This window comes from Nannobrachium achirus (genome assembly GCF_963921795.1).
Source record: "Nannobrachium achirus genome assembly, chromosome: 5".
NCBI lineage: Eukaryota > Metazoa > Chordata > Actinopteri > Myctophiformes > Myctophidae > Nannobrachium > Nannobrachium achirus.
In genome coordinates, this window is record NC_137814.1 from 43,683,944 (window position 1) to 43,707,091 (window position 23,148).

A 23,148-nucleotide genomic window follows, 5' to 3' on the forward strand; every position below is an offset into this window, starting at 1 on the left:
ACGCCGTGTAATTTCCTCATTGCTGCATTTACAGTAAGAAAAGTGATTAGAAAATTCTGGTAATAAAATCTCAGTTAATGCTGATTTGTTACTACACACTTAAATAAACAGATTCTCCAAAGTAACTTTTGCAAAAGTAGCACGTCAGTAAAGAAAAAAAAGAAAAAGAAAAGAAAAACAAGTAAAAATCTAAAAAACAATCTAGAAACAAATGACCACCCTCCGAACAAAAAAGAGAGAGAAAAAAAAAAAAAAAGAAAAAACAGGAAATCATATACTATGTATAATGAGAGCCAAGCTCTTCAAACAACCTGTTCTTTATTCAACATATATGGGTATATTAAATAACAATGATACAAAATGAAAAAAAAAAAAAAAAAAAAAAAAAAAAAACAGAAAAAGAGAGCGAGAACTTTTTATTTTTTACCCCCCCTTTTGCATTTTACATAGTCCATTAAAAAGTTCAGGAAGGCAAGAAAGGACGTGGGGTTTGATGGGTGGGTGGTATTCGAGGAAGTTGAGTGACAGGGGGAGGGAGCCAATTGCGTGCTGGCTGGGAGGAGGAGGAGGTGGTGGGTGGGGGGGGGTTTGTTCATCTCTTCCTCCGACAGGTGCGTTTGTGGTCGGCGTGCCAGTGCTCCTGCTGACATTTGATGGAGCAGTACGAGGTGTTCCAGCAACAGTGATACATGGCCTCCTCCTCACAGTTATAACACTAGGAGACACAAATGCACACAAGGCACGTCAGGACTACAAAATGCCATCTCTCTGCTGTTGGGGGGAGGGGGGGGGGGACTTTTCAGGTAATGGAAAAAGAAAACCCTGTGTTCCAGTGGATGTAGTCACAAGCTTGTGTTAATACTTTTAATTGGTTCAATATTTATTGTACCCAATGGCACTTTCATATTTTGTCAAAAGTTGAGAAAATAGCCGATCTAGAAGCTTACACAACCTGTCAAGTCCATGTGTTCCTGGGTGAGGGAAATGGTTGACCGCACGGATATATTTCTCATCTAATAAATATAACAGAAGAACCTTCGAACATTTGGGCCGGCTTTAGATACATTATTCCATTACTATAATTCATTTTGATACATTTTTGTTGTTTCACCAGTAACTTATAACTGCAACGTCTACTCAGGCGCTGTATTGTGTGTGTGTGTGTGTGTGTGTGTGTGTGTGTGTGTGTGTGTGTGTGTGTGTGTGTGTGTGTGTGTGTGCGTGCGTGCGTGCGTGCGTGTGTTCTATGTATCCCACTCACCCACTGTTTCTTCTTGGTCTGAGAGATGAGCTGTTTGTGTTGAGCAACGATCTTCTTCACCTCCTCCACCAGCTCCTCTTTACACTTCTCCTTCACCTGTTTACATTTCCTCTCCATCTCAGCCTGGGCTCCCGTCACTGCCTTGCTCACTGCCTGCCTCTTCTCCTCCTCCATCTCTGAACGCAGCTGCAGCAGACACACATACGCACACGCTGTTGATATACCTGATAACCCTAAACCAAACCTGAACATTTTTGGAGCTGTGTGAAACACAGGCTCCCTATACGTGGCTGTGTGGGTCTGTCTGTCTGTCTGTCTGTGTGTATGTAGCCTGAACTTCCTAAACTTCGGCACGCTACTAGTCCCACAGTTTTGCCACCACACACTCGCGCCATATGTCAAATCGACCGGCTTACTCGGGAATGGTGGGCTAGTAACTTGCTAAGAGAAAGGTTCAATAGTTTAATTGATATTAATTTATTAGTGAATTAATTTTTCCCATTGACTTATAATGGGAATCGCAAAAACTCACATTCAATTATTTGTCTCTCGCAAACCATAGGGGCTACAGTTTCAAGACTTGGAGAGGAGGTTCATAATGATTTCAAGGATTAAATAAAAAATAATTGTGTCATTTGGCCTCATGGTGGCGCTATAACAGCCCAGTTTACGTTTTGGCCTATAACTGTTGAACCGTAGGTCGGAAAATTAAAATTATTTTTACCCTGGATTCCCTGGGTCAAGACGCATCTCCCGATATAGGCCACGCCCATTTGCGCCAGGATAGATTTTCCGCCATTTTGAATTTTCTCCAAAACACACTTTTTGTTCCTTTTCCTACATATTTTCTTCAAATGTCTTAAAAACCGGTACACATGATCTATGAACCTATGCAATGAACATACTCAAGGGATATTGCGATAGTCCATTCCGTTCGTTCGTAACGGGCTTCCAAAGTTAGCGGGAGGGGCCCGTTTTGCAAACAATAGCCATAAATCACAAACAAAAGGTCCAGTCAACACTGAATTTCAACCACAGGTCGGGGGTGGCATACTCAACGAATCCCCAAAAGCATTTCCACTCTGCCTCATGGTGGCGCTATAACGGCCTACTTGTCTCGTAACTCTTGAACCGTAGGTCGAAAAATTAAAATTATTTTTTCCCTGGATTCCTTGGGTCAAGACGCATCTCCCCATATAGGCCACGCCCATTTGCGTCAGGATAGATTTACCGCCATCTTGAATTTTCTCCAAAACACACTTTTTGCTCCTTTTCCTACATATTTTCGTCAAATGTCACAAAAATCGGTACACATGATCCTGGGTGACCAGAGAGGTGCCGTTGAGTCTAGCCTGCCCTGAGCATCAACTGCAATACACACACACACACACACACACACACACACACACACACACACACACACACACACACACACACACACACACACACACACACACACAGCTCCACTTCACACAGGTGTGATTTTTTTCTTAATGTAAAACAACCATTCCTTTTGCGAGTACAGGAAAATGTTCCTCGCAATGTCTATTTCTCACATACACACATTAAGCTCACAGTGTATCTGTTAACATTACAGTACATCACTACAGACAATAGATAGAGGGTATGCGCATGCATAAAGTGAATGGCAAATGGAGTAATCGAGTGGCAACGTGAGTTTAATGTTGTTTAACGTCGTTTAATGCAATCAGATAGGACTTCTCTGTTTGGATGTATAGGCTGTCAAGGCCAGAAAGTAGTTTTTTGCCACTCAGTAGGTGTCCAACTTCCAGGTATGAGGATGACCTGATTATGAGCCACTAGGGGGTGCTGAGATCCCAACACTGGTCTTCAGAGAACATCTGGTTAGCACAGCTGCTACTACCAGAATACTGCAGGTGTGTAGAATCACAAGGATATACTGTATGTTTACTAGTGTGTAGTTCCTTATCAATTGTGTTAAAATCGTAGGGACACGGTCCTACTTGATAATGAGTGTATTACTGTTGCATATATATATTCCAAAACACATTTCTTCCAAAAGCAAGAATTTGTGTTAGAAAATCTACATTTCTGTGGAAACAAACCGGCAGCTATCCAGAATATGGATGCTGGGTTTCAGATGCTTACACAGTTTCTGCACACAGTGTGGCACCGAGTGCCACGCTGCAAGCTTGTAGATCTGCAATTTTTGAAAAATCTTGATTTTTGAATATATCTTTTTAAAAGCGAACATTTGTAACTCAAATATTTACTTCTGGGGGGTCCCTGGAACAACATATTTTGAGATGGGGGTCCGCGGCCAAATACATGTAATTTTGGGGATCCTTGACATGAAAAAGTTTGAGAACCACTGATTTAGAAGAAGGATTTAGAAGACATTTACAGAATCGGGTCAAAGATCTTCAAAGACTTGCAAAAATGTTCACGATTTTTCAAAAGCAGATCTACAAGCTTGCAGTGAGCTTGTATATCTGCCATTTTTGAATAGTTAAAGCGTAAAACAATGGTGAAAGTGGTTCACATCTAAAGTGACACAGATTTGCGTTCGGGTCTAAAATGGGCTAAATGAGGTGTTCGGGTCACACAAACACACACACACACACACACACACACCTTCTCCAGGGCTTCTCGGACCACCCGCTCCGTCTCCCTCTTGTTGTCGGCCTTCATCATGTCCTTGACGTCGTTGAAGATCTTGGTGTACTTCTCGTGGCACATGTTCTGGCAGGCGCCGTCGCTGCTGGTCTGGGTGCTGCGGTGCAGGGTGCGAGGCGACCCGCCGCTGGCCTTCTTGGTCTGCGTGGAGACAGACAGCTTCTCGGGCTGCTGGGGGGGGCACGAGGAGACGGGGAGCTCCTGGCTGGAGCTCACCGCTTCCATCTCGGGCTCTGGATCCTTTTGGGGGTGCGGGACCGGAGACACAAAGAGGAATTTTAGAGCGGTGTTTTCCCCCCAGACTTTTCAGGTCGAGATCCCACCGAAGAGAGAAATGCCAGGGGACCCCAAAACGAGTGAAAACCGCAGATCTACAAGCGCACAACTTGTGGATCGGCTATTTTCTCTACTTTTTAAACATCTGTTTTCTAAGGACTTGGAGCACACAGGACAGCTTTACAGTGATTGTAATTATTTGATTAAAAACAACATATTTCAGCAATCTCTACTTTTATACAAATTAGGCTACAATTAATGTATTTTTAAATGTTATGTATATATGTTTAATGTTTTTAAATAAGGGAATTACAATCATTGAAAAGTTGTCCAGTAAAATTCAGAAAATGGCATTTATGCCTTTCACACTCCAAGCCCACAGATAATATGAGTTATTGTTACCGTTGTGACACTCGGTTCCTCTTTGGGTTCAACTGGTTGATTGCGACGGCTCTTCTTAGCCTTGGGCTCCTGACTGCCTTTGAGCTGGACAACACAACACACAATGACATGATTAACAGCGGATGAGTTAGTCTGATCCATGAGAGTCAAAGTCTACAGGTGATGAACATGACAGACAGCTGTCAGAGTAGTTTAAGGGATAGTTCAGGTTTGGGGCTTATTTAGCATTTTTGAGCGGTGGAAGCCGCTCCTGTGATTGGCTTTACGTCCGTGGGTATGTGGGTGGGTGGCCGGCGGTCTGGGTCTGTAGCCTGGCAATATATCTGGCAATACCTCTCCTGACCACACACACACACACATTAAGGGAGGGGCGCTGTTGAGCAGGCCGGGCACAGTCACACACTAACACTCAGACACACACACACACACACCACAGCATGAAACAGCAAGGGGTCAATCAGTCAGGGTTCACTGAGGTCAACACAAGCCCAGAAGAGGCCAGGCACAGGCGCGTGCGCACGCACACACACGCCCCGCGCGCACACACACACACACACACACACACACACACACACACACACACACACACACACACACACACACACACACACACACACAACACACACACACACACACACACACACACACACACACACACTTACTTCACTAGCCCTTTAGAGACTTGGATTAGATCATTTTAAGGTATTTGTACTTTACTTGAGTATTTCCAATAGTTTTACTTCTACTACATACAGTATACCTCAACCCCTGTATATACCTCAAGGTGCACAGGCCTCCACCGCTCAGTTCACACGGGTGTGATTTTTTTCCTACTTGTCCAGAGTCAGATAAACGAATGGATGCTTTTTTTTATGTCTGTGTGCAGTTTTGAGGCAAGTTGAATGGCAAGCTTAGCTTAGCTAAATTCCTGGATGTTTATACGATCAAATAGCACTGTAGCTGAGATCCTCTCAAAATTAAGGAAAGGGTTTCTTCAAAGTGTTATTGACAGAATTAACATTGTCTATTCATTTTAGTTCTGTAAATGCCATGTAGTGGTCAGTCCACTAGATGTCACCGTCTCACTCCAAGACACCCATTGTTAGACAGACTTGTTAAACAGCATCACAAAAGCAGTGTCAGATGTTTCAGTGATAGATGTGTACATAGGCTTCATATAGAGGTCCCATACCTCCTCTAGGGATTAAGACCTCTATCTTTTAACCCATATGTATCCTATCAAATCCTACCAAAGTGACCCTTGCAACCCTTCTACTGTTTGTCCATCTCATTAAAGAACAGACAAAGGGTAGTGTATGGCACATTCCCTTCAAAACCAAGCTCCCATATCTACTTGCATGCTTAACCAGCTGGTTTTCATTTGCATGTCAACCTTTTTCTGTGGAAAATCTGAAAAGGCAGATGCACACCTAAAAGGTTCTGTGGAAAATCTGGAAATGAGCTTTGCCCGTCTGAAAGACTAGCATGAGTTATAACAGGGTGTGCTTATACCCGTGCCTCTTCCTTCCTGTGTCCACTTACGTATGGCATGAAAGAGAAGGTCTATACTTACATGTCGTGCTTGTTCGTTGCTTGTGGATGAGATGCTGGACTCTGCCTCTTCCGTCCTCTCCGGCCGCTCCACCACCTTCCTGCTACTGCTACCACCACCACCTCCTCCTCCTCCTCCTCCTCCTCCACCACCTCCTCCCTTGCTCCTCTCTGGCTCCTCTTCTTCCACTACGTCCTCCTCCTCTTCCTCTACCTCTGCATCCTCCTCCTCCTCCTCCAGCTCCCCTTCGTCATCGACCTTGGAGACGAAGCGGCGTCCGTCCCTGTAGAAGCGCTGGTACATCTCTAGCTCGTCACAGGCCTTCTTCCAGCCGGCGCTGCGCTTCACCTGCAGCTGCTGAATGCTCATCTTGATGTCCTGAATGTTGTCTGCGGGAATCCACGCTCTGAAAGAGAGACATCAGGAGAGAGGGATAACGAGGGCAAGGAAAGAAGATTAGACAAAAAGTTGGTGCCGCGCTGTGAGCTTGCATATCTGCTATTTGTCAATAGCTTAAGTATAAAATAATTATGGCCCCTCAACCTTGGGCCCTCGTAACTCAGTCCCACTTCCTTGTGACACCCCTGATGCTGCTGTCCCTTAACAGTACCAGTTCTCACCTCTGGTGTTGATGTCCAAAGAACCGTACATCCACCTGGTTGTCTTCTCTCTGGAGGACCTTAGCCGGCCAGTAGCCGAAACCCTTCATCTTAGCCCATACGATCTCATGATACGGAGTCTGTAAACACCAGGGATGCAAACACAAAAAGATAAATCAAAGGTATAGGGTAGCCTAATTTTGTAATCATGGGACAAACAACTGCTGTCGTATGTTTACAAGAATAGGAAATGCCTTTTGCCTTCAGATCAATAAGAGACAGATGGATTGTGTTTTATTTACAGAATTATAATGAATACATTGAGGCCCGTGGCACAGTGGTGTGGCCATTCAGCTTTATGTTAAGCAATGTTTTGGGAGTATGGATGTCATGCGAAGGAATGATAGCAGCTGATCTGAGCTATGCAAAACAGGGTCTGGTTACTCACACATGGGTAGCAGAACCAGTTTTCAGGCCTAGCGTTGGACAGGTAGAAACAGTTCTTACACAACATCAACTCGTTTAACTGCAAAAGAAAAAAAAAGGAGAGATACAGAGATAGAATGAGATGTTCTTTCTTGTACATTTATTTGAATTGAAATTTCATTTTTATTGATAACACATTTAAGTGAAAGGAGACATCAAAACTAATTTGTACTTTCTAATATATATGATAAAACACACATATTCAATATATATATATACTGAAACCGTCTCTCTTCACAATGTACCCGTGCTTTCTGTGAATCATAACTCACTTCCATCCTAACTCCAATCCATGCATTATTCTTTCCTCCCTCCTTCCTTCTATCATCCTGTTTTCCATCCCTTCATCTTTCCGTCCTCCCTTCCGTCCATCACCGTCTTCCCTGTCTCCTTCCATTCATCACTCTTTCAAGCATCCTTTGATCCTTTATTCAGACATGCAAACAGCCCCAAGGTGGAAAAGGTGACACATTTTCCAGGGGATAAAATGTGCGGCGCGCATAGCGCGGCGCGAAATTTTTGACCTTTCTTTACTGAATTTGCACGTTTCTAACTCGGTTAAACAGTGACTTACTCATACATATCATACATATGCAGCAAAATTGGACTTGTTGCCTACCACCAATTGTTCTAGATATAATAAAGAAAATTAAATCTACAATAATATAGCCTACAGATATACCGGTAGTTATAGGAATATCCTAATATTTAGGGACTATCCTAATATTTAGGGAATTATTTAGGTGACAACTTTTTTTGGTGCAAAATTGTTTGCCGCGCGGAGCGAAATTTCTGACCTTTTTTGGGTCAGTAGGTTGAATTTGCACGATTCTAACTGGGTAAAACAGTGACTTACTCATTTACAATACATGCAGCAAAATTGGACTTGTTGCCTACCGATTGTTATATCTAGATATAATGAAGAAAATTATAAATATAATATAGCCTACAGATATAGTTATAGGAATAACCTATAATATTTAGGGACTTGTCTTTAATAGTTATAGGAATAACCTATGATATTTAGGGACTTGTCTTTAATAGACAGGCATAGACAGAGACACAATGCACGATGTGAGCTTGTAGATCAGCTATGTTCTATCTTACTTCTTAAATAGGCCAGTGTTTTCTAAGATAATTTCTTGGATTTTTATTTTATTTCATGAAATTAGAAGGGGAAAAAACATTTATTTATTTTAAATCATTAAATGTTATTCTTTTTGGGGGAGAATGTTTTTTGAATATTTTTAAATGATACAAAACTAAATGTAGGAAACCAAACATTAAGGGACCCATAAAAAGATTTTCGCGACCCACAAATGGGTCCCAACCCAGTGCTTGGGAAACAGTGTTGTAAAACCACAGATGATTGTTGTATTCTCCGCTTTGAGAACTGTCTGTAACTCTGCCTCATTTTTCTCTCACCCTCTCTCTGCCTCATCTTAAAATAAAAGCGAGAAATCTCTGTTCTGTCTAATAAGAGGCAGATGGAACGGCATGATAGCGTTGATTTAGCGTTAGCTCTGCTCTGGTCCAAAGCGACAGTGGAGTTCTCCACTAACGCTATGGACCACAGCTAATTTAGCGTTAGCATGTAGCAAAACTATCGCATCGCCGTTGAGGAAAATCAACAAACGTAGGCTATAATCGATTATGTCACGTCACCGCATCGATGTAGAATAGCGACCGCATCGCGACACAAGCGAAATAAAAAGTCCAATCCACAACTACACCACACTATCAATCTCAACGACAACCTAGCCAAGTTTATTTGCTGTCCTCCGTTTGAGCTCTCCGCTCCGTCTGACTGGCTGCTGAGCGCACCGCTCAGCTGCACTGTGTTGACGTCACAGGCAAGAGAAAGCGAGCGCTTGATTTGTTCAAAAATAAAACGACCATATCCCCCATCCACCTTCACTACTACTGCACTGACACACCGGACAGAGCCAAGAAGAGAAAAAAGCGCTCCTCTTCTCACTGCTGCTCAACGCAGCCTAGATGACATGACACCCCCCCACCCCCCCAAAATATTTTTACATCGAATCTGAACGAATCACACAAACGATCAATTTGGATTCAAAACGGCGATTTTCGCCGAAAAGCTACAAGTTTGCATGCCTGTTTATTTCTTCCACCATTTCATCCTTTATCCTGTCTTCTCCCACCATCCTCCCTCCCTCCTTTCCTTGCTTCCATCATCCAACCTTCCAAGTCTAAAGCCTTGTTCATACTTTGACCGAAACCGCCCTTTTCTGTCAAAAGGTCCTTTTCGTCTATAAAATTATGTCCCTCGTACCTTCTGAAAAGCATTAGACCGAGTAAGAGTTTGGAAATGTGCACGTCGGAGAGTCCAACTCACCGAACATTTCAGTGATACTATGGACAGGCTTTTAGTAACAAGACTTAACATGCTCACTACCGTGAGTACAGTTGTTTTACCTCATGACACATGTCGCTGTACAGGATCCGTGCAAACTCTGCTTGGTCGCTCTGCACTGCAAGAAACAACCAACAATACAACACTCAGAACCAAGCACACTGATCTCCATTGCAAATGAATGGTAGGTAAAACCTCAATCATTTTCACAGAATTTGTCACCATGACATTACAGTAATTAATTGCTAGAATTGTCAATCAACTTTATCGGTTGTGTCTGTGCTCTGTGACCAAATAACAAGAATTGGCGATTCAATTGTCATTGTATGATGTACAGTATTGGGACTTCATGGACAGGTAGTTAGAAATGTCAAAGTTCTACACCACTTTAGCTAGTGGATGCCAGCATCCATATTTTGGGGGGGATAGTCACTATAGTAGATCTACAAGCTCACAACGTTATGAATTTCATTTTTGTTAAAATGACGTACTTTCCCAAAAGCACAACTATCACAATGTCTATAATTAGATCAAATAATATATATTTTTTTATTCTATCAAATAATATTTTCTTTTTTTATTCTAATCTGCCATCTGTTACAAGTACAGCTGGAGCACTGGTTAGGAAATAACAGTTGAGTTTAAATGTGAAAATGGAACTGGAATTAAAAAGAGAGAAAATTGTCATGTGAACCATTTCCCTCTCAATCACCTCCAAACAAGATGGCCGTATTGTGAACAATCAGCTGGGCATCTGCTTTAAACTCATCAGAGCTCTTATACTTCCCCTCTAACAGGTTCTGAGAGACACAGAGAGAGAGAGAGAGAGAGAGAGACAGACAGAGAGATGATTGGAGAGAAGCAAAAATAAGCACAAAGAGCTCTATTCACATGGAAGGCAGAAGTGTGTGTGTGTGTGTGCGTGTGTGTGTGTGTGTGCGTGTGTGTGCGTGTGGTTATAACATGCGAGGGGTCCAGGAGAGGGCAATGTGGCACACAAAGACATACAGTCCAGGAGCTGAGAAGTTTTCTAGGCTGTTTTGCAGAGAGTAGAATGGTCCAGTAATCACTACCACACACTAGGAAACCAACACACACACACACACACGCACAGGTTTACCTCTTGGATGATGTTGACATCTGCTGCCGTGTGAACCAGACGTCTGTACATGGGATGTTTGGTGTCTTTACCCTTCTTATTCAGATCCACTGCCTGGAGAGAGAGAGAGAGAGAGAGAGAGAGAAAAGGAGAGAGGGTGTGATGATAAACAATAACATTTTAACTAGGGCTGGGATGCGATTAAAATTTTCAATCTAATCGCAATTAATCGCATTTTAATCACACATCGATATTTGACCTGAGAAGCATTTTGTTTTTCAAGTAAAACACATTTTGTTGTAGGAGTGAATCAACGAGTGAGTTTTTTAAATCTAAATTTCGCATCCACTGGGCCAAGCAAAGCGCTCCGATCGGCTACTTCTCCCTTTGCGTTTGTTGTCTCTTCTTGGTTGGTGCATCGCTATGATCAGTATGCCCGAAACTGAAGGTTCTGTGGTGCAAAAACTAAGTGCGATTAAAATGCGTAATTTTTTTTAATCGCGTTAATTTTCTGTAATTAATTAATCACAATTAATCAGTTAAAAGTCCCAGCCTTAATTTTTACATAATGAGATGTATTGTGAGTCTTGTGCAGTAAGATGATCGGAACTCTCTGCCTACGTCTGGTGATGCCTAAATTCAATAGGTAGTAGCTAAAACTGTGGAAATAAAAATATGCATAAATAAAACAAAGTAGCTGCATCGCAGAACCAATGCAAAGTCTTTAGGGCAGGGGAGCCCACTGAATTTAGATAGATTGAAGACATGATGAAGACGAAGGGAGAGATGGTTCTGGAGGAGAAGGGTGGTAACGAGGGAGGCAGACAGAAGGGAGAGAGAAAGGGAAGTAGGCACCAGAGGAAGAATAATGAGATTAAGAGAGAAAGAAAGATGAGAGAAAGAGAAATGACAGAGAGGGGAGAGATAAAGAGATGAAAAACTTGCAGAGTAAAGCCTAATGTATTCTTTGTTGCACCACAGTGTCACAGTGCATTGTGTTTGTAAATCACTTATTGGCACCGGGTCACATTTTTCACCACTAAATCAGCTATTTTTGGCGATGAGATACATTTTCCACTTATAAAGAAATTATATTCAGCGATAAATCACCTTGTCTACTTGTAATCGTGCTTTCCGTGTGTGAATAAATATTTTTTTCTTCTGTAATGCATTTTGTGCTCGCAAATCTGTTACTTTTGGCTCTCGCTCCCGATGACCAAAACCACAGTGCGACAAAGCATCAATTATGCTTTATAAGAGAGGAAAGGAGGAGTACGAGAAGGGGTTGATTAGTTGTATCAACAGCATTTATGTACGGCAGTAGGGGGGATGGAGGGTGCATGGAAGGCTAAATAGATGAAGAGGGACTAAGGAAGATGGGATAGAGATTTAACATTTTATGGCATAGAAGAGCAGTGGGACAGACGGAGACAAAAGAAGCTAGAGAGGAGGGATGCATGGAAGACGTGGGATATGAGAGAGAAGGGAGACGTAAGGAGGGGAAAGGGTTGGATGAACGGAGCGATAAGAGGTATAAAAAGATTTAGTAGCACTTTTATGGAGTACAAGGGGATTATGGGTAAAAGGAGAGAAGAGAGATGGAGGGAGGGTTGGAATGAAGAGGGGATGATGGGGAAAAGAAGGAGGAAGAAGATTTAAAGCCACTTTTATAGAGTGGAGAGAGAGCGAGCGAAGGACAGAGGGAGTATAAGAGGCAGAGAGAGATGGCAGAAAAAATGAAAGGCAAAAAAGATGGGATGAAGGAGGAAGAGGGCAGGAAAAGAGGAACGGGAAAATGAGAGGGAGGAGAAGTGGGGGGAGGGAAAAGGGGGTGAGGAGGAGTGAGAGAACAAGAGAAAGAAAGAGGGGTGAGAGGGGATGACAGGAGACAGCGAGGTAAACGGGAGGGACGTAAAGAGAGAAATGAAGAGACATTAATGTTGCAATAGAGGGGGAGGAGATGGTTCAGGACGGAGAGAAGAGAGAGGGAGAGAAGTGGGGATGGGGTCCACGCAGAGATGATGGTAGGAGAAGGGGTAAAAGAGAGGAGGAATGGTGGAGGAGAGGAGAGGGTACAGAATGAAAGGGCGATGAAAGAGACGCTGGGAGTGTGAGAAAAGCTATCCAAGAAAGAGGACAGATGGAGGGAGGAGGGCAAGTGGGATGACGAGAGGGACGAAGAGAGGGTGATGAAATGAAAGAGGGATGAAAAGGGGGCAGAAAGGAGAGAATGACAATATATATACACACTGCAGAGAGGAAGATTTACTGAATCCATAAACAGCAGAAAGAAGGGAGATGAATAGAGAGGGGAAGGTGGGGGTCGATGGATGGAGGATCACAGGGAGGTGGACGGTAAAGGAGGGGAAAAACACATTAAATAAATTGCTGCTGTGGGACGCTACTGGACCTTTGATTTGAAACCAGTATAAAACAAATGATGCCAGTTTTCATGCCCCCCCCCCCCCCCCCCCCCACCCACCCACACACACACACACACACCCACACACACACACAACAGTATGGATGTTTTTCCAGATGCAGAGACCAGAGAGATTTGGTAAATTTAAATATTCATCCCTGTCGCGTACGGCTGCGGAGCGTCACGTTGCGGTATCGACCCACGTTAAGTGCCGCGCGGTAACCCCAACTGGATGCGGCGCGCTGCCACACAGCACATCCATTTCCCCCGGTGGGGAGAACATGTTCACCGCGCGGCAACGCTGGAAACATAGAACAGCGGCGTATTGGCGTGGCAGACCTGCGGATGCGCGCGTCTGACACCGCCGGTGTGGGTTAGTTCATTGAAAATAATGGGGCTGTATGTTTTGACGCGCCGCTTCCGCTCCGCCCCCGTGGCCGGTGTGTGTTTCCCTTTAAACATAATCCTTCCAGTCGGATATGAACCACCTTGGCACACTCAACCAAGACAGCAATCATTATTGACCGAGTAACTCAATATGGCTAATGTGACAATTTCTTCTTCTTTGTACCTCTAGTAATGTTGCTTGTTTTATGTATGGGGAATACATACATATTCCCCATACAATGTATGGACGAATGGACCATTGTAAAGCACTTTGAGTTAGCAACTTGCTTAGAAAAGCACTATAAAAATGCAATCCATTATTATTATATGGAAATTTGCATTCTTGCTAAATCTGTTGTATTTAACCTACACCATGTATGTATTGTTCATTAATATGTGCTGTCCCGTCCAAATAAACTGGAAAAAAGAAGATAATTATACACAAGAACATTTTGAGAAATTATAGTGGATACGATGACCAGACTCTCGAGCAAACCTGCCATCTTACCAACCACACAACTGGAGACTCTGTGCTCACGAAGAATATTGTCACCGTCGGGTGGAAACCAGGTTATTTATCTCTACATTATTATTATTATCATTATTTAATAGATCGATGCTATTGGTCAAACTGTTTTTTTTTACAAATATACCACTTAAGCCGTATTTTATCAAAAATGTTCAGAAATATAGAAAATGGTGTCATGATTTGATTGAAAGTGGTTATACAATAAAAAGTATAGCTTGTAACTTAAACTAGAATCTAATAACTCCAATAAATCCAATGGAAACTTTTTTTTGTATTTTTTTTTAGGTTTTGTATATTTTCTTTCCGACAGCAACTGTTTGCAGTACAGACTTATTCCACAATCTCTCTTCAGTGAAAATCTACACATCTTTGGTCAAGGCTAATAAGTATGTACGTAACTGCAATAAGCTGCATATAAGCTCATGACATATCGCATCGCAACAAGTTTGTAGACTGTTATTGGAAATAAATAATGACGTGCCCAAAATTGGGCATTGCATTTTTGACTGCAGTGTAGAAGAGGCTTTTTTAAAAGCAGTCTCTCAGCTTGGGTAACATGTAGTCTACTAGTCTTTGATAGGACAGTGATTCTCAACTTGTAATGTGGAGGACCCCAGTTTCACATGCCGTTGTGTTGCGAGTTGTGACAACAAATGTGTGAGCATACGTGTTTTCTCACCCTCTCTTTCATCCGCTCAACAATAAAACGCAGGTATTTACGCATGTCCTGTCTGTTCAGGTTTTTCTTTTTACTTCCCTGCAGATAGAGAGAGAGGGAGGGAGAGAGCGGGGGGAGACAGAGAGAGAGAGAGAGATGGAAGGAGGGAGGGGCAGAGAGGGACAGGAGGGGGAAAAAAGAAATGTTAACAGTTAAAGAAAAACAAACATTTGAAATGGACATAATCTTTTCAAAAGACTCCGGTGGTCACATTTAAACCATAACACACACACTCCTGTGAGGTCAGCGGGCTTTCAGCTGAATGCAGTGAACTGAAGAGGAACTGACCTCTCCCTGGGGAAGGGTCTCACTGCCTGGCTGTCTCTCTCTCTCTGTTTTCAGCTGCTGTTTACATCCAATTCACAAGGAAACAAAATGTTTTAATCACACTTTTGAAGCATTCTAAGAGAAAGTCATTAAAAAAACGCATTTTGATAGTCGCTTGGCTGGTCTGGAGATGAACGAATAAGCCACCTGAACTCAGTATGCAACTTTTAAGTCAGAAAACGCATCCGATGGGTGTCCCTGCCCACCACCATGGAGACTGCAGTAGATTCCACCACGGTGCCGCTGGAGTTGTGCGCCGACGAACACAACTGGCCGTGTTTATGGGTGGGAAGACAGCAGAAGAGGGTTTTCTCTATACTATAGCATGCTCCTCTGTGAGCATTACACCCTATGGGTGATAATAAGTAGCTGGTAAATCCATGTGTATCATAGAAGATATTATCCTCTACACACCCTCCCCAGACCAGATAGCCAAGGACATAAACGAAATGGGGATTAAATGAAGAAAATAAAATAGAAATATTATTTTCCAAAAACATAAAGAAAACATTAACAGGTCAAATGACAGTGGGAAATTGTTTGGAATATTGATTTCAACATAAAGCTAAAAGCCTTTGTCTTTCCACTACCAAGTAAGTTTAATCAAATGATTTATTCTTTCCAAACATACTACCCTCTGAACACCCACAGGTTGGTTTAAACCGTGCCAATTTCAGATGATATTTTCTGGCATCTCATTTGGGTCCATTAATTGTATACATTCTGAAAGATACGTTTTGACTGAATAACATAAATTAATATTAACCTCTGGAGATGTATTTCTCTTTTGGGTCCAATTCAATTACTAAGAAGAACCTACAATTTTGAACACTTTGCATGGCAGGAATTAATTCCACACAGTATGACACCTAAATAAAGTTTCTTAGGACCACCACCCCACCCTCTCAATCTAACCCATTTTAATTCCTTTATTGAATAACGATTAGAGACATAAATCATCAAAATCCAATAGTAATAAGAGACAATACAGTAGTGCAAAAGATCATGTTCACAATGTCCTTCCTTAGGCTATAAGGCAGATCAGAAAGACACAGAGCAGAACTTAGCTAATAGTTTTGCTGCTTTTATTTGCCAGTCCAGCAAGTTGGAGTCCTCTCACACACATTTTGTGAACATGCCCCAGGCTACCGAATATCAAAATAATAATTTTACAATTATAACCACATGCAGAGATGGCATTTTCAAGGGGCTGGTATTTTGACCATTTGTAGCTAAAGCAGGTGTCCATGTAAATGTCAAAAGAGCATCCAACTTCTAAGATGCTGACTGACTTGGTGGATTCATTGATCATGACAATGTCCGGAGTATTGGGGAAGCTTTCCACAGTATTGTTAAATGTATTGTTGAGTTGAGATGAGGCAAACCAGTTAATTTGAACAGTTTTGTTAATATGGAATATTGTGTGTTGTCCAGTGGCACGGCGCAGTTCTTTTGCTGTCAGATCCACAATGCGATCGTGGCGTGCCGTATACAGTCCCTTGAAAGCGGGGCATCCGTTCATAATGTGCGCAACAGATTCCAGTTCTTGGTTATTGTGAAAAGGGCGGTATGGCTCACACACACACACAAACAATTTGGCCAAGTCATCTGATTTTATGAGTTCTACTGGTGATGAAATGAGGGGACGACAACAGCAGAAAGGAGGTACTGGAATACAGACAAGCTTTGACTTAAAAAGTTGTCTGTAAAAGCTTTGGCAGATAACGCACGTGGAGCGAGAAACTGATCCAAGTCCAGTAACACAAAGAGAGTAGAGCCATGATACCAGTAGATCGGTTTGGCCGTATATCTGCATTATTTGACTTTTTTAATGACATCAGTACCCTTGGCATCGGCACCCTTGTCTACCCTGACACTAGTGCCAAAACGACTTCAGCATCGGAAATGGACCAGAAATGTATTTATGTATTTTAACGTTAATAGTGTGGCCAGTAGGCTAGTGGTTATGTGAAGGCCATTGATATTGACATTTCGCTCAAGGGCAACCCCTGCCAAGTTATATATTTTCTGTAGAGTCAAACCTGACTTTTGACAATAGGCAGAGAACAGGTGAAATAAAGCCAGTTATCTACCATGGCGTGTCGGCACATCCATACACGGTACACGCACACACACACACACACACACACACACACACACACACACACACACACACACACACACACACACACACACACACACACACACACACACACACACACACACACACACACACACACACACACACACACACACACACACACACAATTATTACATAATCGTCTAATCGCAATTATTGACATAAATCGCAATTATTTTGTCATAATCGTGATAATCGTTTTCATGTTGAAAATGTGTCATATATTTTCAAGCATTTTAAAAAATATTGGAAATAGCCGATCTACAAGCTTGTAGATCGGATATTTCCACTATCAATATCATTTTTTTTAAGTATAAAGTTGTCAAATGTGTCAGTTGTTTCTTTGTATGTTTAGGTTATGTGTCATATCTGCCATGTGCAACTTCAAAGCCTATAAGCCAAACGGAAATGTGATTGTCAACGCCAAAAACACAATTAAATCATTAATCGCAATTATTTGAGTAACAATTAATCGTCATGTAAAATGTCATATTGTGACAGCCCTACATACAACCTACCCTGCAGACCGCACAGTGCCAGTGGAAGCCGGCGTCTCGTGGTTTGTACTCCTCTGAAAGACACTTGAGGTGATAGACGCGGAAGCAGTTTTCGCACGACAGCACGTCGCCCGGCAGGTGGCACTCAAAACAGTACCAGTCGTGGCTCTCGGTCTCCCATTCCTGGACAGAACACACACATGGAACACAGGTTTGGGTCACCCCCTCCCCCACCAACCATACCCACCCACTGTCCACCATAAATCCCTTCGAGACCAGCCAGGGAGGGAAGTTAATCTGTTCAGCCACCAAAACAACATTTTGGACACCGGAAAACATTTAGCAATCACCTGAAGGTGATAGCAAAATGTTGGGTGTGAGAAATGTTAATATTTGAGAGATTACAAGGGAGCTCGCCAAACCTCAGTTTGATTTGTCAGCTGGCGATGATGCCCAGCAACAATATAAAATAATATAGCGTCACTGAACACTAATAGTACTGTGAAAAGCTGTGTGCCAATGCCAAATTGGCTGATTCAAAACTTTAGTGTTCCACAAGGGAAATTTTAGTTTTGCAGACAGAAGCAAAAGTTACATGCACTTATCTCCCTTTTCTTGGCTGGTGTTATCTTCCCACCTTGGAGCAAGGTCTCTGCCATCTCAGTGTACCCCAGAATATACTGTTAAAAACTAACTACACAAAAAACCTTACAGACGAAGAGGTTCATTCCAAATTAAGCATTATCCATCACCTTAAAAAAATAAGACTCTTAAATTGTTTTCAGGCATCCAAGTAAGGCCGTTCTGCCAACTCTAACCGTTAATTAGTACAATACCTTTAGAAATGGGAATGTTTTGTGAGGATTTACTTTTTTTATATTAACAAAGAGAGATGTATAACGTTTTGGAATGAACCTCTTCAAAATCTGTTTCCATTAGAAATAAAAAAGAAATACTAGGTAAATATTAGGTTGAATGTACAACCACTTACAACTACTATACATATTTCTCTCCAGCATACAGCACTCTTACTTACTTGCCCAACCTGTTACTCCCATAAACAACCTGACACCCTAACACTGCAGATAGTACATGCAATGGGAATCAGAGTGGTCCAACTGTTAACACAGCTGTACCGTAACCAGAAAGTCATGGGTTTGATCCCCACAACAGCCATCAATGTCCATGAGTACAACTATGAACACCTCCCGCTTGCTGAATGTACATCAGTCTGGATTCTTGGATAATTCATTAGAATATGTTGCCAACATTCTTGAGACAAATTAAGACAACTGCACACCATAAATGTGCAACACAATACCATCGATCAAACCAATACACAATTCTCAATACTACAAAGACTTTTACTTCCAGGAAATGTATTTTTATCAATAACCATACCAACCATACCAACTCCAGACAGTAAATAGTCAGCATTGCTTAGCAACAATCTTATCACCAGTAACTACTTACTTATTTGCCTAACACCAGTTCTTCAATAAACCGACTGAGGTGTCTAGTGACACTGTCCTCCTCATTTACTTACACCCAGCATCTTAAAAATAAAACACCAGCTCATTGAAAATCCACACCAGGTACTCAAAATGCAAATTATATTAGTCATGTTCAAAGGCAAAAGTGTTAAATGTAAATTATACAGGCCTCAACAATAAACTGAGAATATCTTTAAATGTTATGTAGTCCACAGTCATGTTAAATGGGAGAACATACCGTAAACAACAATACATTAGGGAAAGCAAATACAGGCTGACCCACTTCCTGCTCCCACCCTGACTAATTAACCTCATACTGTAGAATCCACTATGTACATACATTTTTAAAGGCTAGAGAAGTCCACTCCCCTTCCATCTTTTCTTTATTTAGACTTCAGAGTAAGCTGAGAGGGACATGGTGTTGCATAAAGCAAAAGCACTGGTCAAATTTGATCTTAGCTCAGCCAATGGTGCAAATGGGTGAAGAGATGGAACAGGCCTGCAATTTCGTTATTTTAGGGGCAAAATACAAAGGCCAAATACCAGGGCAGGAAGGCCATCAAATAAAACAATATTTTAGTCCATTGAAACAACAAATTGAATTTGATTTCAAATGTAATATGTATCACTTATATACAGTGAAATAAATGATGGTATTTACAATCTGATCCATGCTCATCCCTGCACAAATCAAAGTCAATGGATTGGTTTAAAGATGGGGACTCGGGGAGTTAAGAATTCAGAATCTCGACAAAAGACACTGGTGTCTACATGACAAGAAAGAGACACAATTAGGATGACGCTTCATCGCATTCATAATTGCTATGTAAACAACAAAACCTTGACATAAGTAAAATGAAGGCAAAAGGGGGTACAATACAAATATGCAATTATAGTTCTGTCGAAAACTGTACACCTGGTCATGTCAGATCCTGCCTCTTCCCGTCTACAGACTCATTGGACTTGAACTGAAAGGAGCAGTACTAGTGTCTTCAGTCGGTCATAGTGGTGCTAAGAAGTAGACAAGCCCAACAGCACCATAAATAGTCATGAGGACAAAAGCAGCAAAGACAGCTCCATGATAGATGTCCTCCGCAACACCAAGGGCCCTGATGTGAAGCCAAGCCTGACAGAAACACTGGAATAGTGTCTACATACACACAAACACACACACACACACACACGCTGATACGGAGGAAACACACACACATCCATATTGTACACACATTCACAAAACGCAGAGGCACACACAGATGTATAGACACACTTGACAAGCTACAGGTGCCATATGTGTTCTGTGAGGCATTAAGAGGCATCCCTGCTGCTGCTGGAGTGGTTTGATGAACAGAAAGTGTCTGACTTCAAAAGCATAATTTGTTTGTTTAAATGTAAAGACACGTCATTGAGCAATATTTCGCTTCTGCACCCAAAACAAAACAAATCATGATGCAAGTTGAAAAATGTTCAACAGAGCAACATCCGAAGTAGGATACAGTTGGAGAAGAGTAGTTTGTTGTTGCTGTGTGTGGATTTCCTGAGATACTGTATATGATGCAACACTTGTGAATGGACTAGTGAGAGAACTGTACAGTATGTCTCATGTTGTGCTCCCTTGCTTTGCAAGCGTATAAAACACACTGGTGACAGACATTGCCAATACTGCCACGACCAAAGTCACAAAATATCAGTTGAACTGAGCGACATAGCTCCCACGATTCAAGTGATGTGGGAGGGTTTTGGTTTTAACAAAAGCATAACAAGAAAACGCCCCCTTTAGATTCCTTAAGGCCATTGTAGCTGCAATCACACTTCATAATTTCTCGAAATTCTAGTCTAGTTAGATTGGTGTTCAACAGATTTGAGATCATCCTGACATTCTTTAGCATGAAGTGATGGCTGACGAAAAAAGAAGGGATCCACTGCAATGCAAGTAACAGGCATGGACATGGCAAGAGAGTACAATCACATAAATGACAGGCTTTTCAACTCCAACCCCCCCTAACATTCTCCCTCCTCTCCCCCCTCCAGCACAGACACATCATTCTCACTTTGTCAAATAATAATAACTACAAAGCATGCTGGACAGAAGAAACACACAGCAGTACATCCCCTCCAACCCATCCTCCCTAACCCGACCCCCTATGGAGGAGAAAACTACAACTACCATAAGCAAAAAGACTACAGGAAATACACACTCGTCGATGTGATGCTTGCTACCAACCTGCAGCTATGCTAGCATTGCTTGTCGTCTTGCATGAGCACGCAAGTCAAATAAAAGGACACTGACACGACAATGGTTCACTCTGAAACCTCTGGTTTTGATTGTGATACAATCATTCCGTATGCATAAAGCCACGGTACTGAAGAGAGCTTTCAACCATGCCACTTCATCCCTGGCTGTTTCAATTTGCCACATTATTTTGTCAAGCAACGGCACATCTGTAGATAAGTAGCGAGCACACTTTTCATGAAGATCACAGATCCATTCCGCAAGAGATTTCTGGCCACCTGAACACAGTGCTCAAAAGGACTCTCATGAACTTGACTGCGTTTGGAATTCCCTTATTGCTGCAATGGAAAGCCACTGAAATCTTTTCAGTTTTCACCTTGCAGGATTTCCAACAGCACAGCATATTTAAGGTAAGGCAGTACCCCCAACCACAAGCATCGTGTTGGAAAGTAGACATTATTATTTAACTTGTGCACTCTATTTGTAGTTCAGCCTACACAACCAGAAGTTAAAGTTTTTGTAATGCATAAAAGGATTCAATCAAATCCCTGATTGCACTGTGTGTGGTGGAACCCATTTCTCACAGAATGATGTTAGTTGTGGAGGAAAAATAGAGAGAGAGAGAGATCCAAGAGAAACAAACCAACTCCCAAATTTGGAGAAAAAACAATGCAGCCCTTACCTTGTGTCCCTCGGCTTTCGGGTCCTGTGATTGCAAGTGATTCAGAAAGTAGTGTTTAAATGTTACGCTGCTAAAAAAGGAGCTTTGCTTGTCCCCTAAGAGCCTGACACCTCCGATTCCTAGACTTTCATAGATTTGTGACTAATATGAAATCGGCCACTCACAATTAGTCCCCAAACTGGTAACAAAATGGTTTAAGTAGTGCTATAATTGTGTGGGAGTAGACTTTCTTTCTCCTATTTCGCCTACCTCCAGCACCTTTAATCAGGCACATGGTGATTTCATAAGGTCTGGAGATTTGTATGTATGATTTATATGTAATATATGCAGCAGTTAACGCCATTTCAGATTATTCTAATATCCCTGCAAAGTGTATATGATTGCACTAAAATGAACTGATGCTTAGCTCAGTAGAGAAATAAACTGCCATGGTTAGGGATTTGCATTCCACAGGGACAAGCAATATTAAAGATGGTATGGTTCTATTTACTGAATTAGACAAAAAAAAAAAAAAAAAAAAAACATTCATAACATACGTTAACGAGACAAGCAAATGGTATTTAACCATAAAGCAATTAAATATGGTTTGTGTGCAAGCATTATGACATAATGTACTTTCAGCCAAAATATTTTACATAACAAAACATGGTGCAAATTGACATGGCGGACGGTGCAGAATCACTGGTACACCATTGGAGGAGAGTATTACAATACAGCACACTGGTCCTTCCAACTAGCAAGGGAAATAAGGGGAATCAAAAGATGTATGGTAGAATATAGCTCATGCTGATGCAAAGGCAGCAGAAAAGCTAAAAAAAAAACATTAAAATGTGTAGCTCTGTGTGTAATAACTTGTATTGAATTTCAATGTATGTACGGTATAGGCTTCAGCCTATACCTTTTTGGTCATAATAACTATGTAATATAATGTATTATTGTTTTTGTTTTGCTTTAGTACTGCTATGTGAACTATATGTCTCCGCTCCCGAGACGCACCGGATCAGCCTGATTTC

General features: G+C 41.9%; 1 protein-coding gene across 3 annotated transcripts in view; it reads right to left on the reverse strand.

The window, feature by feature from the left end:
* Positions 1 to 371: 371 nt before the first annotated feature.
* Positions 372 to 23,148, reverse strand: part of zmynd11 (zinc finger, MYND-type containing 11) — a 36,730-nt gene continuing 13,953 nt past the window's right edge. For 2 of the 3 annotated variants that reach the window (XM_080726966.1, XM_080726965.1), the window contains exons 4-17: positions 22,136 to 22,159; positions 17,752 to 17,913; positions 15,055 to 15,111; positions 14,728 to 14,805; positions 10,732 to 10,824; positions 10,324 to 10,411; positions 9,674 to 9,729; positions 7,197 to 7,274; positions 6,770 to 6,888; positions 6,171 to 6,555; positions 4,598 to 4,681; positions 3,878 to 4,159; positions 1,262 to 1,447; positions 372 to 715 (exon numbers count right to left, since the gene is read on the reverse strand). In XM_080726966.1, the coding sequence (XP_080583092.1) occupies positions 593 to 715; positions 1,262 to 1,447; positions 3,878 to 4,159; positions 4,598 to 4,681; positions 6,171 to 6,555; positions 6,770 to 6,888; positions 7,197 to 7,274; positions 9,674 to 9,729; positions 10,324 to 10,411; positions 10,732 to 10,824; positions 14,728 to 14,805; positions 15,055 to 15,111; positions 17,752 to 17,913; positions 22,136 to 22,159 (1,815 nt within the window). In that variant the 3' untranslated portion in view covers positions 372 to 592. The remainder of the gene's footprint in view (positions 716 to 1,261; positions 1,448 to 3,877; positions 4,160 to 4,597; positions 4,682 to 6,170; positions 6,556 to 6,769; positions 6,889 to 7,196; positions 7,275 to 9,673; positions 9,730 to 10,323; positions 10,412 to 10,731; positions 10,825 to 14,727; positions 14,806 to 15,054; positions 15,112 to 17,751; positions 17,914 to 22,135; positions 22,160 to 23,148) is intronic. The other variant, XM_080726967.1, reaches the window with a different exon arrangement.